The 17261-nt window shown below is 44.3% G+C and overlaps 1 protein-coding gene across 1 annotated transcript in view; it reads right to left on the bottom strand.

Annotated features, from left to right (window-relative positions):
• tgfbr2b (transforming growth factor beta receptor 2b) overlaps positions 1-15711 on the bottom strand; it is a 40055-nt gene extending 24344 nt beyond the window's left edge. The window contains exons 1-3 of the mRNA XM_029113519.2: positions 15364-15711; positions 3468-3618; positions 2551-2741 (exon numbers count right to left, since the gene is read on the bottom strand). Coding sequence (XP_028969352.1) covers positions 2551-2741; positions 3468-3618; positions 15364-15445 — 424 coding nt within the window. The 5' untranslated portion in view covers positions 15446-15711. The remainder of the gene's footprint in view (positions 1-2550; positions 2742-3467; positions 3619-15363) is intronic.
• Positions 15712-17261: the final 1550 nt, after the last annotated feature.

Genomic DNA, 17261 nt, shown 5'->3' with positions numbered 1-17261 from the left:
GCCGTGATGAAGTGAGGGAGAGAGGGCGTTGGATTCACTGGCACGGCTGTGATGAAGTGAGGGAGAGAGGGCGTTGGATTCACTGGCACGGCCGTGATGAAGTGAGGGGGAGAGGGCGTTGGATTCACTGGCACGGCTGTGATGATGTGAGGGAGAGAGGGCGTTGGATTCACTGGCACGGCTGTGATGAAGTGAGGGAGAGAGGGCGTTGGATTCACTGGCACGGCTGTGATGAAGTGAGGGAGAGAGGGCGTTGGATTCACTGGCACGGCAGGCAGGACGTGCCAGTTTTACGTTGAGAAACGTTATTCTTAAATTATTGCACAATTTAGTTCTGACAGACCCATCCTCTCTGGAATTATCTTTTTATACCCAATCCTGTTACTGACCTGTTGCCATTTAACTTAATTAGTTGTGTGATATTGCACCAGGTTTAGTTTTTTAGCATTACAAAAATGTCCAGTCTTTTGTAGCCTGTGTCCCAACTTCTTTGAAACATATTGCTGGCATCAAATTCAAATTGGGCATATATTTTTCAAGAAACAATAAAATGTCTCAGTTTCAACATTGATATGTTCTATGTTCTTTTATCTATGATCTTTATACAATTTTTCTATTGAATATAAGGTTTAAATGGTTCGCATACCATTGCATTCTGTTTTAATTTTTACATTTAATGCAGCGTCCCAACTTTTTTGGAAACAGGGTTGTATATTATATATTATATATATATACACACAGTGGGTATAGAAAATAATCACCCCCCTTTAAAATAATCACTGTTGCTTTGCAGCCTGAAATGAAGACAGACAGTTTTTGTTTCTTTTAGCTGTATTTACTCAGTGCAACTTATAACATCCAAGTGAAAGATATAACACCAACATGTCATAAAAAATAAATAGAAAAACAATCACTAAGTTGGAAGAATGATCACCCCCTTGTGTCAGTATTTTGTTGAACCACCTTTTATTTAATCACAGCCTTTAGTCTGTTGGGATATGTCTCTACTAACTTTGCTAGACGTTGCAATATTTGACCATTCTTCTTTGCAGAACTGCTCAAGTTCAGTTAAATTTTATGGTGACTGTTTGTGGACTGCTGTCTTCAAGTCTTTCCACAGATTTTCAATGGGGTTTAAGTCCGGGCTCTGACTAGGCCATGCAAGGACATTCACCCTTTTCTCCTTCAACCACTGTGTGGTCAGTTTTGCTGTGTGCTTTGGGTCATTGTCATGTTGGAAGGTAAATCTTCTTTCCATTGACAACTTTCTGGCAGAGAACTGCAGATTTTCCTCAAGAATTTGACAGTATTTTGCCCCATCCATTTTTCCTTCTATCCTGACAAGTGCTCCAGAGCAACAACCCCATCACATGATATTACCACCTCCATGCTTTACTGTAGGACTGGTGTTATTTGGATGGTGAGCTGTATTGGATTTTCACCAGACATATCGTTTGGCATTGAGGCCAAATCATTCTTTTTCAATCTCATCGGACCATAACTTTTTCCACGTGGCCTTAGAATCTTCAAGGTGCGTTTTGGGAAAGCTCAGTCGTGACTGCATGTGGACTTTCTTGAAGACCGGCTTTTTTCTTGCAACCCTCCCATACAAGCCACATTTGTGGAGAATTTGTGATATTTTTGTCACATGCACACAATGACCACTCTTTTTCATGAATTCCTGCAACTGCTTCAGAGTTGCTGTAGGCCTCTCGGTAGCCTCTCTGACCAGTTTCCTCCTGGCTCTTTCATCCAGTTTGGAGCGTAGTCCTGACCCAGGGAGGGTCTGTGTTGTACCAAATATCTACCACTTCTTAATAATAGACTTCACTGTGCTTCTAGGCACTGATAAAGCCTTTGTATTTTTTTTTTATCCATCTCCTGACTTGTGCCTGTCCACAACATTATCCCGGAGATCTTTTGACAATGCCTTGCCACCCATAGTTGATTGTTTTCTTCAGTTGCACTACCAAGGACTGAAATGCTTCAGGAAAAGCTGGTTTCATGCAGAGCTAATCAAAATGACCACAGCTGATCACAGTTGAAAGTCAATTGGCTTTGTGTGCTATTGAGAAGGTGATTAACTACACCTGGTTGGGTTTACAAATCATTTTTAGGAGGGGGGTGATTCTTTTTCCAACTCAGTGATTCTATTTTTTAATTTGTAATTTTTTTTTTCTGACAAGTTGGTATTATATCAATCACTTGGATGTTATAAGTTGTAAATACAGCTGAATAAAACAAAAATAGTTTTTTTTCCGTTTTCATTTCAGGCTGCAAAGCAACAAAATGGTGTTATTTTAAAGGGGGGTGATTCTTTTCTATACCCAATGTATATATATTTTACAAATAAACCCTTACTACCCAAATAAATGGCTTTAGGTTGACTTGTGACACATGCCTAAGACTTCTGCACAGTGCTGCGCCATGAAGGCCACGCTCTGATAGGTCCGCAGACAACGAGTACAGACTTGAATAGAACAGAAAAGAACATGTGTGCAGAATATCACAGTGAAATCACTCCACAAAATGGGCTGAAATGTTACTCACCGGGTGAAAAAACGAGGACATCGTTGCACTCCTCCTCAGTGCAGGAGCACACATAGATCAGTCCTGTTGAGCTGTTCTTCTCCTTCATGGTGCAAGTGGAAGCATTGTAGTCATCCAACTCAACGCCATACAGGGGGAGGAAGGGGTTGTGGCACAGAGTCTCAATGCTGTAGTTGCTTTCATTTCTCCTCCTGTGGAGGTGGAGAGAGTCAATCACAGACACAAGCGCACATGGGCACACACAGACACACAGACACAGACACACAGACACACATACACACATACACAGACACACAGACACACATACACAGACACACAGACACACAGACACACATACACAGACACACATACACACAGACACACATACACACATACACACATACACAGACACACAGACACACAGACACACATACACAGACAGACACACACACAGACACACATACACAGACAGACACAGACACACATACACATACACAGACAGACACACATACGCAGACAGACAGACAGACACACACAGGTAGACAGACAGACACACTGAAAGACAGACAGACACACTGAAAGACAGACAGACACACAGAAAGACAGACAGACACACACAGAAAGACAGACAGATACACTCAGAAAGACAGACAGATACACTCAGAAAGACAGACAGACAGACTTACACAGGTAGACAGAAAGACACACACTGAAAGACAGACAGACACACACAGAAAGACAGACAGACAGACACAGAAAGACACACAGACACACACAGAAAGACACACAGACACACACAGAAAGACACACAGACACACACAGAAAGACAGACAGACACACACAGAAAGACAGACAGACACACACAGAAAGACAGACAGACAGACACACAGAAAGACAGACAGACACAGACACACCACCCATCATTATCTCATACCTACCAGATGCTGACACACACCTCCTGGTGATGCGTACAGATGGAGGTGATGGAGCAGTTGGAGGAGCATGTTCCCATCCCGTTACAGGAGGAGGGCTCCAGGTCACAGAACTTACACAGCCTACTCAGAACGTACGGTTGAGTGAACATGCCGCCTGGGAAAACAAAACGAACCAATCAACAGCAAGGAAAAAAGGAGCACCCCGGGTCCGCTCAGCGGACCTGGAGAGGTACCAGGCTCCGGCTCCTATCCGTACATGGCGACTAAGACTGGACGGTGGCCGGGCAGACGTTTCACAGCCATCCTCGAAGCACGGCAGGGTAAAAGTCATGCAAACGTGACAAATGTGTTGGGCTCAGTGCTGGCTCAACTAGGTCATCGCAACCACTTCACTGGAGTGTCCATGGCTTTGTGAGCACACTTTACGAAACACCTCACAAATGCATTGTTACCGGGAGGCCACTCGAGACCCGAAGCTGTCCGTGGGTAGCGTGCGAACAGCGCAATCCGTCTGATCTGGCGTGTCATTCTCTTGAGCTGAACACCCGTGGTCCCCTCCCTGACTTGTTGAGACTTGCGTTGTGATGCAACCCCCGCCCCCCCCCCCCCCCCCCCCCCCCCCGAGCAGGACCCCCACCAACACGAAAGATGACGATAAAACGGCTTAGGAAGCGCCTACTCGGTTCCAACATTCACTGGATTGGTGGGACAGAGCAGAACACAACAGAACCTCAGTGTATGTAGGGAGAGCTAGCTATGGCCCAATAAAATGGGATGATATTGTATTCGGTTTTAAGGTCTGGGTTCTGCCATTCCATGCTCCTACTTTTAACAAAACATGAATAGGTGCCCCAGAGAATTGGCAGTCCGAGGTTTAATTTATGCCCGATGTGTACGTTTGGTTCCTGACTGCATGCTAGTTTAAGTCATGGAGCCAAGGAGCCCCCACTTACAATGAACATTTGCCAATTCTAACAGCACTAGGGAAATCACAGGTCACTCATGCTGCGTTTCCACTGGTGCTTTACTCTGGTACCAGGGCTACACCGGGGATTTATGTTAATGCTGGCTCTCTAACTTCCTGTTTCAACTATACATTTGGAAGGAATTAAGGAGGTGCTCGAGTCGGGAGGGAGGAGTCAACTATCAACGCGATAGGGTTTTCCGGTTATGAAAAATAAAAGGCGATATTTTTCTGGCAGTAAAATAAAGTAAACAATAACGCCATGCTCAGTTTGTTTATAATATGGCGTTTGAACTTGAGAAATAAAACACATTTCTTCTTCTGACTCCTAGAACCGGCTCCTTCTCCACCTACACTTGTGACACAGCAACCGTAAGCCAGTGTATTCATTATTTAGTTTGATAAGCATTTTGTCAGAACCATCTAACTTTAATAGAAGGATTTCGGAGAATTCTGAGGGATGTTTGTTAGATTGGATGAAAACCATTACGAGAAGCCTAAAGCAAACAACACACATCGCTATTCGAATAGCACAACATGTCGTGTTTTCACAGCGCGAAACACGTCAACCCGCAAAACCCCACCCCAAGTCCTCAAGTCTGGGGCTTGGCAAAGAATGAGAGCCAGGCTACTCGGCCACGCCCTGGTGGTCAATGGAAACAGAAAACACTCTGGACTTCTGGGTAAAACACCAGTTTGGCCCCAGTGCGAGGCGTTACCCTGAAAAATTCAGTTGCGTATCTCTGAATCCACAGACATGGGCACACTGCAAATATGAATGAATGAATATAACTATTATGTGTAGTAACTGGACCGAAGACTGTTTTAAAATGCCCAAGTTCTGTTATGTGACTACTGCCATGGGTTGCGTGTTTGCATGTGCCACCGATCCATACAGGAGGTGATTCAGGGAACAGACCTCATTTACCTCCAAGACACTTAACAGATGAAATGCACCACTGGGAGTAAACCCACCCATTATTCCAGAGAACCCAATAAGCCAAAACATGTCCAAGGTCCTGTGCAGCTCTCTTGGAAAAACAGAACCCAGGGACCCCCTCATAAACAGAACCCGGGGACCCCCTCATAAACAGAACCCGGGGACCCCCTCATAAACAGAACCCGGGGACCCCCTCATAAAAATAACCCGGGGACCCCCTCATAAAAATAACCCGGGGACCCCCTCATAAACAGAACCCAGGGACCCCCTCATAAACAGAACCCAGGGACCCCCTCATAAACAGAACCATGCTCAAGCTACATTAAAATAGCATAGAAGTAGTTGACAATAATTCTAGCAGTCCTTCGCTTAACAAACTAAGCGCAGGGCCCTAAAAATAACTTTGTTTTCAAATGTCCACCCCGTAGCAATGAAAAGACATATCCGCAGTTCTCTAGCTAATATCCGGCAATTCTAGACATTTTGCTTGACGGCTGAATTACTGTTGATATCAATAGGTCTTTGATCACAGGTCCATGTTTCCTAGAGTCAAGACCAAACTCTTGATGGACAAAATGACAATGTATTGACATTACATTGCAACACGCCCCCCCCCTAAAAGCCTTTCCACTGTTCCTGTTGTAATTAATTCAGAGACGCGAGGTAGGAACCATGTGCGGAAGTTCTGTGTTTATCAAGCAAAAGCTCGGAAACAATTAGCAGGAGCTGTGGTTGTAGAGCGAGGCAGGAGGAGTCAGAAACACAGGCAGTGAGTCAACGGAGATCAACAGTAACAAAGAGGAGCAGACAGGAGACAATGTCGTCAAACAGATTGGATGAAGGTTTTAACTGGATAATCTAACACTGAAAAATACTTGAAAACTCTGGCAATACCTGGCAACATAACAGGGGACTGAACAGAAATATAAATGGAGGTGCATAGTAACAGGGGTGCCTGCACGGGTGTTCAGAATTCTGGTGACTATTCTAGGGAGCGTGGCGCGTTCGGGTGAGCTAGGGGGCATGCCGCGTTCGGGGGAGCTAGGGGGCGTGGCGCGTTCGGGGGAGCTAGGGGGAGCTAGGGGGCGTGCCGCGTTCGGGGGAGCTAGGGGGCGTGCCGCGTTCGGGGGAGCTAGGGGGCGTGCCGCGTTCGGGGGAGCTAGGGGGCGTGCCGCGTTCGGGGGAGCTAGGGGGCGTGCCACGTTCGGGGGAGCTAGGGGGCGTGCCGCGTTCGGGGGAGCTAGGGGGCGTGCCGCGTTCGGGGGAGCGGCGACAGGGCCAGGGGCGACTGGTCATTAGTCCCACCTGTTGTCAACAGAAAGAACTACAACAAAATTATGTTATTTTTATCATAACATGTATTAAACTGTGTGGAAAATGTGAAACTGCATTGTGGGGGCACGACGAGTCGGTGGACTACCTGAATCCTGGAATATTCAGATGCATTTTCAAGACTATGTGAGGGCGATTCGAGACTTCAGAGGCACTATGACGCTCAGCCCATCTTCAAAGGGACATCTAGCACTGAACAAAACAACCTGTTAGACTGTATGAAGTGTACAGGGAGGAGATAGCCAAGCAAGTGGACGAGACATAATTTGTTGCCGTACAAGCAGATGAGACAACTGATGTCTCCTGTAAATCATAAATGGTGGTTGTGTTGCGATACATGTTGCCTGAGAATACAGTGACAGAGAGGTTTTTGGAGTTTGTGAAAGTCAAAGATGAAACTGGACTTGGCCTCTCTAATAGCATCAAGGGTGTGCTGGAACCACTGAAGCTGGGAGAAAAGCTGATGACTTATGATGGTGCGGCTGTAATGAGTGGATACATCCGAGGGGTACAGACGCTAATGAAAGAGACATGCCCAGTTTGTTCACTGCTATGCTCACCAGCTGAACCTGACCTTGTAGCAACTTTGTTCAGCAAGGATGAGCATACTGAAGGTGTTTTTTGCATATTTAACTGCCTTTATCTCTGGCGCTCCAAAACATGTTGCGGCACTTGCTGAGGCAACACAGAGACGCATTCCAAGGCCACCCGCTGTACAATGGAACTTTAAAAGTAGAACTGTCAATGCAGTTTGGGAAAACTGCGCTGCGCTGCTCCTGTGTATGGAGGACATACAACCAGGATGGGATGAGGCCACCATAAATGAGCCAACACTGCAAAAAGGGAGCATCGATGCATCTGGGATTGGCAGTGCGCTCACCCGTTTCAAGGAGAATGAAGAGTGTAAAATCGCAATACCATTGGACAGCCGCGACTTAACGCATTGGCCATGTTGTCCATCGAAAGAAAGCAGATTCAGCTGCTACATGACTTCATTCCCAAAGTCATCGAAAAGTTTGCCTAGAGGAAGAACCGCCATGCCATCTTTCTCTTCAAGTGAGCCCTCAGCCTTGGTGAGTGAAAGCATATTTTATCATCCTGCCTTTGTGGTGCTGGTCCGTGCATTGGTCATATTTTTGTGCTGGACCGATTGATATAGATGGTGACGAGTGTCAGTGTGTCCATGCTTATCTATTAAGGTTGTTTTCATAGAATGGATCTGTATCCCTAAAAAGTTGTCTTTCCGCTTCGTTGTGGCCTTCAGTGGTGTTGAGCTCATTGCTGTTCGCGTATGGGCCTGTAGGCACATTGCTTCTGAACTTGTTTGCATTCCTAATTTAGGTTTGTAAATGTGACATTGGTAATGTTACATGTGTATGAGAGAGAAGGAGAGCAATTACACAAGGTCTCTCTCTCTCTCTCCAGTATGTGTACTACAACACCTGGTAGAAGCAAGCCGCTCTGTCGTTAAAAGTGTGTTGTCAAGCGTCAGGAGCTTCGCATACCTTAGTCTGTGAGCCTCTGCCTAAAGTAATCTACACACAGCTACTGGGCTAGATAGGTACTGTTCAACATTACAGCACGTGGAATGAGGCAGGTTTACTCACATGATGATACATTCACCGAGACAAATCGAAAAAGACTCAAGATTTGTGTTGTGCAAACTTGCAGATATCGATAGCTCAAGACGCCACCTTCCTTGGTAGAGTGCGCCCTATTTTCGGTTGAGCGAAAATAGGGCGCACACTACCCACCCCTCCCCCACAAGTTGCATTTGTGCCAGAACTAAGTTCCTGTGCCCTTATCGCTCGTAAAGGCTTAACTAGAACAAGCCGGTTCTAAATTCAAATGTTGTGTAAAGGATTATGCACCCTTTCATAAGTCAATGTAGCGTTTCAGTCTCTCCCTCGTACTGTAAAACAGCCCGGGCAGGACCACTGAAACCGCTGTTCTGTGTTTCTCATGACTGCCATAGTTCCGACTGTGTGCAGGAGGATGCAAGGTACTGACAATGCACAATTAGGTGTCTGCGTGTGTGGGTGCGCTTTCCCCTGAGCTTGCGTTCTGCCTGATAAGCGCACTGCCATCACCAGCCATCTATGTCCGGCTGGCACAGTGCGGCAGGCTCACTGAACGACCTCAGAGAGAGAAAGGAGTGGGTCTGTATAATGATTGGCTAATTACTAATTACTGTACGCCGAATCCACAACCAAGACTGACAAGCAATAAAGCACATCAACTGAGCAATTAAGAATTAGTAACTCACTACTACAATCAGCAGCAATCTCCCTCCCCTTGTTCTCCAAAATGACACAGGAAGTGGCCTCAATAGGGATAGAAATTGTACGGCGTGGATAGAACAGTGAGGCAGGATTTAAGTTTTCATCCACCCCCCCCGCCCCCCGCCCCCTGCCCCCCGCCCCCGGCCCCGCCCCCGGCCCCGCCCCCCGCCCCCCGCCCAGGAGCCCTTGGAGGAAATTACACCAAAAGAGAAACACTGTGACAGAAAGCTGAAATGTCACTTGTGGGCTGTGGTGAGAAGGCTGGTGGGTTAATAAATACTACTACTTCCTTCAGGCTTTTCTATGCTTCATTTTCGGGTATATTTTTGGTTACAGCAAGCAATGCAACGCCATGTGTCAAATTCAAACCCAGGCTAGGGCAGTACATGTGCCCCAGTTGAAGCGGCTTACATGCTTGGACCACCGCAGCCCGAACGATTTGAGCAAGGCGGTAAATGCTCCCAGGGGAACATCAAGTGCCCTGCTCAAAGCTGGCTCAGGGATTCGAATCAGCAACCTCCCAGTACTACTAACCATTATGTTGCGGCATGGTAACTCAAGGCGGTGTAGGAAGCAAGTGTGGATATGTCAGAAAGTTGTAAGAGGAAGCCAGCAGTGATTTATTTTAATGCGGTTTGTCCATAATTTACTTCCTATCCAAAAGGCACAGCTCAATGGCAACGGCAGCATGGAGGATTACAATGGAGCTTGATAAATGTCCTGTCTTAAATGTGTCCGTGCCGCACTGGAAAAACATCCTCTTTGAGTTTCCCAACATAGGACATTCCTGCACCAGGAGACACGTAATGGGATGCACATTCAGGGCAATTCCACACACGAAGCTGGAGCATTGAAAATGAAAATCATTTCCCAAATGAAACCGTGGTTTTCTCTTCAGGTCAGACGTAATTTTACTGTTATTTAGTCGACTGCATTCATTTTGGCCAACCCAGGGTGGAGGGCTAAGTGTTTTAAAGTGGCTAAGTATTTCAGTCAATCACCCTTCTTTTAGGATGAGCTTACAGGGAACAATACAGATCAGATTAAAAGTGTTTTTTCAAGTTACATTTTCAGGGTCTACAGTCATTTCAGGAAAGGAGGTGCCTGTGACAAACAACATGGCATAAATGTCCATGAAATCCAAACCTAAAGTACAACAGACAATAAAACACACAACTTAGGCCAAAATAATATACAGCTCTGGAAAGAATTAAGAGACCACTGCACCTTTTTCTTTCCTTTACAAAAAAGTTGAAATGGAACCTTTTGAGTGAGGAACAGCAGCGTTAAATTGTAACACATACACTTACAGTGATCCTTTAAATATTGATTTAACAGTCACCATGATTATACTTGACTGTGATCTTTACTACAACAACACTTTATGGTTTGCCAACAAGAGCACTATCACTGGTTGTGGTGATTTTACAGTATATCCTGATATCTCCAGCCTCGGAAATATACATGAATTCACAGGGTCACCTGACTCACCGAGATAGGCCAAGAGGAGAATCCCATCCAACCAACCCCCCACCAGAATATGGCAATAATACACACACACACACAAACAAAAGCACACATGCGCACACACCCACACAAACAAAAGCACACACGCACACACACAAAAGCACACACACAAAAGCACACCCACACATCCAATTCTCAACTGACATTTTGAGGTTCCCTGATCCCTCTTCTCTCTGTTTTGTCTCTTCTCATCTCCTCAATACATGGACATTTGAGTACTCTCCTCCCTCTGTCTGTCTGTCTGTCTCTCTGCCTGTCTGTGTCTGCCTCAATCTGTCTGTCTGTCTCTCTGCCTGTCTGTGTCTGCCTCAATCTGTCTGTCTGTCTCGGTCAGCTTGTCTCTGTCTGCACCTGTCGGTCTCCTCTTATTGAGATGCCAGGAGAGTTTACTGTAAACACATTCAGACCCCTCCCCACCTGTGCACACAGGCCAAATATCTTCACAGTGTGAATTACTAATGGTTTACAATACTCGCGGGGACTTTAGGAACTTCCAAGCATTTGGCTAATTACAACTTAGTAATGAGCTAGAAATGTGTTAGAAATGAGCAACCCCAAACATTCTCTGTAAAAACAGGTCTTTAGGGCCTGAGACCCAACCCCAAATATTCTCTGTAAAAACAGGTTTTTAGGGCCTGAGACCCAACCCCAAACATTCTCTGTAAAAACAGATCAATCAAATCAATCAAATTTATCTATAAAGCCCTTTTTACAACAGCAGTTGTCACAAAGTGCTTTATAGAGACACCTGGCCTTAAAACCCAAGGAGCAAACAACAGTAGTGTTGAATTTCAGTGGCTAGGAAAAACTCCCTAAGAAGGCCGAATTTTAGGAAGAAACCTAGAGAGGACCCAGGCTCAGAGGGGTGACCAGTCCTCTTCTGGCTATGCCGGGTGAGATATTAAGAGTCCAATTAGAATAATAAATACATTTCTCTGGGCTAAATACAGAGTCTATTTGATTCTAGACTAGGTCGAAATTATGACCAGATGGACAAGGACAGGGACAGTAATGGGCCCCCCAAACCAGGTACTCCGCAGGTGTGGACCAGGACCTCATCTCCTCCTAAAATGTAAAACTGAAGGAGACTGAGAAAAGTTAGAAAGTGCATTCCTCATATCCCCCAGCACAATAATATAGCAGCGTAACACCTTGGAACTGAGACGGGGGGGGTCCGGTGACACTGTAGCTGTTATACAAGCTGTACATCACTACTTTACATTGTAGCAAATTGTCATTTCTTCAGTGTTGTCACATGAAAAGGTATAATCAAATATTTCCAAAAATGTGAGGGGTGTACTTACTTTTGTGAGATACTGTATATAGTGTTTCATTGTTTTACAGAGAACAGTTCTTTAGGGCCTGAGACCCAACTCAAAACATTCTCTGTAAAAAAAGTTCTTTAGGGCCTGAGACCCAAATCCAGACACTGTTTTTACTAGGTCTGGTTTCCCCATCCAGCTAGTGGAGGAATAACTACCATGGTGCCACATCATGGATAAATATATACATAAATATATACATACACACATATACATACATTACAGATGGGTGTCTCCTAATTCACTTAAATGTAAAAATGCAGGCTGTTAGTCTAACTATGTAATAGTTGATAGGCCTAAAGAAGCTAATATATAATTATAATTTCAATCCAGTTTCCAGTTTAATTTCATATGATGATATTCCATTGAATATTTTTTTTACTTTTCTCATTTGTTTTTATTCAACAATGCGCTCCTTCAAATTTACTTGTTGTTTATGTTTGTCAATCAGAGTGGAACTAGTGTTGTGATGGCCCAGTCAGAGAGAAAATATGGAATACATTTGGAACCACAAAAACTCTTCCTTAGAGCTGCCCGCTCGGTCAAACTGAGCAAATGCCTTGGTCAGGGATTGACCTTGGACCTGACGGTCACTCTGACCGAGCTCCAGTGTGGAGAAGGGAGAACCTTTGAGAAGGAAAACCTTCTCCCTGCAGCCCCCCACAAATCAGGCCACTTCTCAGTAAAAGGCACATAAGAGTTTGCCAAAAGGCACATAAAGAACTCACAGATCATTGGAAACAGGACTATCTTGTCTAATGAAACCAAGATTAAACTCTTTGACCTGTCAAGCATCACATCTGGAGGAAACCAGGCATCACTCATTCATTGGCCAATACCACCCTGACGGTGAAGCATGGTGGTGGCGGCATGATGCTATGGGGCTGTTTTTCAGCAGGTTGACGTTCCAACAGAACAGCGACCCTAAGCAAACCGCCAACACATTGCAGGAGTGGCTCCGGGACAAGTCTGTGAATGTTCTTGAGTGCCCAAGCCATTGCCAGCTCTTGAAAATGACCCGAAAGAGAGACCTAAAAAATGCTTGAGAGGATCTGCCAAGAACGGGAGAAATTCCCCAAATAGAGATGCGCCAAGCTGGTAGCAAACATGGGTACAAACAAGCACACTGTGTGCAGGGCTTGACATTAGCACCCGCCCACCCGCCAAATGCGGGTGGAATTCGGCTGTGGCGGGTAAAGCAGTCACTCTTACTGGCCACTTTTGGAGGGTGGCATTCCATATCTATCCACACACAAAACTCAAACGCCACAGTCTAACCAAAATTTCTCACCGCCTCTGTGTGTCGGCATGGTAAAACATGATTTTGCGCGGGAGAATAGCTGTACTGTCAATGAAATCTGGCAACCTTGCATACAGGACCACAAGGGTCCTGACATCGCATGAGTAACGTCAGAAATACAAGTGGATCTTAGTTTTCTTTTACACCAAAGTATGTCCAAATATTTCAATAAAACGTAATAACCTCAAACTTCATCCAATCCGCATACATTTTTAAAACTTTTCAGGTGACTTCTAGTAGCCTACAATTACATATGTATTTAAAGAGAGATCGCCAGACAAATGAAGATGACTGATAAAATCATCAGATTAGGGTATGTACTGTCACCAAAAACACTGGGCTATATATTCAATATACAGTGAAAAAGATTTACGATTATCATATTTAAGTCACAAAGAATATAAATATATGAACGTGAATACTTGGATCAGGGACAGCAGCAGAGCCCCATTACAGCTGAAGGAAGTCGAGAGGGAGATTAACGATGTGGCGTCAAGGCAAGGATGGAGGAAAAGATTACGTGACAAGGCTGTAATATATACAGCTCTGTTTCGTTTTTATGCAAGTCTATATTAACAAGAATATAGCATAACAACGAAAATAGACAACAATAATATTGACTGCTATTAATTATATAGCTGATGAGTGAGTTCATATTTCATTTTAAATAGCATGCTAATAGGACCATGTTAATAATAAATATATTGCATATATATTTTGGTTGATATTAGGGAGGACATTGCGGCGTGCATTAGCTGCTCAAGTGGACATGGACAACAGGGCAGATTTAACACAGGGCAGTTGTCTTGTGTGTAGCCACATATTATATAAAGTATTTCACAGAGGGAAGTCTGGTAGAGTGCGAGGGTTGGGGTACCACCCTTGCCTAATTTTCACTAGCCAGTATATGGTGCAGAGTGACTAGTAACTTTGGAAAAACACTAGCCAGTGACTGGTGAGCTAAAAAGTTAATGTCAAGCGCTGATCCAAACGTTCCACTGGAATATCAGCAAACTCAACAACAAATACAAGCCAAGATGACAGAAACAGAATTCACGCTAATGTTTAGACGGCTACATTTTAAGAGATATCAAGTGTTGCAAGGGCTATGAGCAGCCTCCCATACACACGTTTCGGTTTTCTATCCTTGTAGATGGGATTTAAGTTAGCACCTTAATGCTAACTTTGAACCTTAGCCTAACCCTAGCCTTAACCTCAATAAACTAACGGGTTTGCCTAAAATGAACACCTAGAATTCGAACACTAACCCCAGTTCTAAGTATTCCCCTAAGTATCACACTTAACTTAGCCCTAATACCTTACCATAACTGGTAATGCCTAACCCTAAAATCAATTCAAAGGGGAATTTGCAAGCAACAGTCACCAACTGTTGATACTTCTTCCGAATGGGACTGGTAAACGCACAAGGTCTACACTGGCGGACCGTAATTTCTCTCCGCAATGTAGCCGCAGCGGGGGTCTCCCATAGGCCAGTGCTTTTCATCTATGCCAATATTCAGAAACGTTTCAAGTTGTACTTCAGAAACGTTTTTATATTTAAAAAAAAAAAGGTAAATTAATTTGACGACCCCTTTGACAGACCACGGTTGTACAGAACCAACCGGATAACTGGTAGGGTTTTCAGAAAATTGCGAATGTTTACTAAAATAAAAGCATACGTCGATCGCTCCTCTACTGACGGTCGAAACTCAAACGAAAACGAGTTGTGGGGCGACGGCATCAAACTACTGCATTTAATACTTGATTGGGCAATGCTCATGCATGCTACTGCGGGGAATGTGCAGCCGCACAGGCAACACATGAAGCAACGCACACATTGAGGAACGTCAGTGAAGTACTCTAGTTCAGGCACGTGTAGGACAAGTCCCATGTTTTGGCATAAGGAAAACAGACAGTGAGATACACCTCGGTTGAGTAATAGTATTATTACATTACCGCATTGCTAATCTAGTTTAATGAACACATCTAATCCGTACTTTAAATCTGACAAAGTTCAACTCAATGTTTTAAAAACTGTCACCTGTTGTGCTTGTGAGGAAACGAGCGTAGCGCTGACAGCCCGCGTGGTATGTCCTTACAAGCTGACTAACAGGCAAAGCATGACCAAAGAGTGTAGCGAAATGGGTTAGTTAAACAGTTTATCAGCCGTTAAAGTCAACATAAAAGTCGAGAGGAAGGGGAGAAGTGTCTAGAGTATAAACCTAAACTCACCAACTCTGCTTGGTTCCAGAACGGCTATGAATAGGAAAGGTACCGTGCCCCAGCGAAGTAAGAACAATCCAAATCCCTCCATTTGGTGTAATAAATATCCTTCACACGAGTGTGCATTAAAGTGACCCCGCTTTTATTAAAGTTCAAGTTTTTGCAAGGCAAAAAGTTTGTGGAAGTCAAGGAAAAATGCAGTGACCAAGTTTCAGCCGCGCTTTGGGTGAGGCAGCAATCCACTCCCTTCAACGCAGCTTTCCCCCGCTGAAGAGTCACACTGAATGTAGCTAGAGCCGTGCACCCTGCCTGGTGTAGTCAGCGCAGAGCCGAGGCTTCTCTGACTCTCGTGAAACAGGAACTCCTTTCAGAAGATACAGACTTTTTCCCCCCCTCCCTCGCACCGCAGATAGCTTTGCTCAAACCCGTTATTATCCGCCTTACATTGACATTTAAAGTAGGCAAACGAAAAGTAAATGAAACGTTTTCATGATACGATTACGCTTGGGAAAACAAACATGTAGAAAGACAGTATCTGCCAAGACAAGACCGTTATTTATCATACCTCGTGTTGGCTGCCTACTGCTACATTTCCACCTAATAGTATTTTAGTATTATATCAATGTCTGATTGTAATGAACACGTCGTAATAGGCCTTATTATCAAACTGGTAGTCCTTTCGTTTAGATTTTCTTTATGGGAAGGAGTGTGACTATCAGAGTGAAAAGGGTAAAAGAGTGAGAATAAGATTGTGAAACAGTCAGAGATTATGGGTCATGTACAGCTACACAGTAAACCACTGGGTAACCCCAGGGTTGTGGGTTCGATGTGAGAAGTGGTTTCGAATCCACCCCACTTTCAGCAAACACTGCCTTCTCTCCTATTCGCCACTGTACCTGTCACATGATGAAGCACGCAATGCCAAAATAGGAGTGGAAGGTTACTGTTCTTCCATGTTCATTTGATTGTTTACTGACAGAGTAAAAACAGTGTGAGACAGGTGAAGGGCAATAAAGCCCCGAATGTGTTGTGATCCGAGCAACGGCTCTTGACCGCGAGTCCTATGATTTCAGAGCCCCCCATATTAGTTACTGAATTGAATTAGGTGTACTGGAAAGCCATTCGCTTGGTCATCCGTGCCCTCTACAGCACTGTTTCTATACTCTGCTAACTTGGCCCTCGCCGCAGACACACAATGCCAGAATTACTCGTACCTGCTTTATCTACAAGTCCCTCTCAGATAAATTCCCCCTCTATCTCCACATTTAAATACGTGTCTTACCTTATTGATCTCTTGCCTAGTCCCATGTATAATTGATTTGGACCACATTCCTATGTAATTGTGTCACCTTGTGATATTTAGATATGTGTGCCTTCAGCTGGGAATTTAATAAAGGAGAAATAGGTAAATATCACTCAAACGCTTACAACGTGTACATACAAATACACATACAAGAATATGGGAATGTATTCTGAATTATTGTAAGTTCCTTTCCATTCATATCATACACTGTTTTTGTCTTATCTTGTTTTGTTTTTGTGTTGTATGTGAGAGTGATTCTGAATGGGGAAACTCCAAACCACGAACTTTGCCATAATCATAGCACCCCTTTTTGGAAATAGTTGTGAGAGTTGGATGTCTGGCCACATAAAGACTAAACATTGTTTGATCTGTGTGTTTGATGCAGGCTGAGAGACAGACAACAGTCTTAAGATACCTGTGTTTGGTTTCCTTTTTGTCTGTTGTCTGTTAGCTCTGAGTTAAAACCTTGTAAACTCATATAATTATAAGATCTATCTTTTTTTTAACCCATGAAGTATGACTGAGAACAGATTCTCACATTCAGGATCCGTTAGGGTTAATGTCGTGCTCAGGAACACTACGACAGATGTTTCCCCTCGCCTCA

This window comes from Esox lucius, chromosome 16 (assembly GCF_011004845.1).
Source record: "Esox lucius isolate fEsoLuc1 chromosome 16, fEsoLuc1.pri, whole genome shotgun sequence".
In the NCBI taxonomy this organism is placed as follows: domain Eukaryota; kingdom Metazoa; phylum Chordata; class Actinopteri; order Esociformes; family Esocidae; genus Esox; species Esox lucius.
The sequence above is the reverse complement of the archived record's forward strand: the minus strand, read 5'-3'. Positions and strand labels throughout refer to the sequence as shown.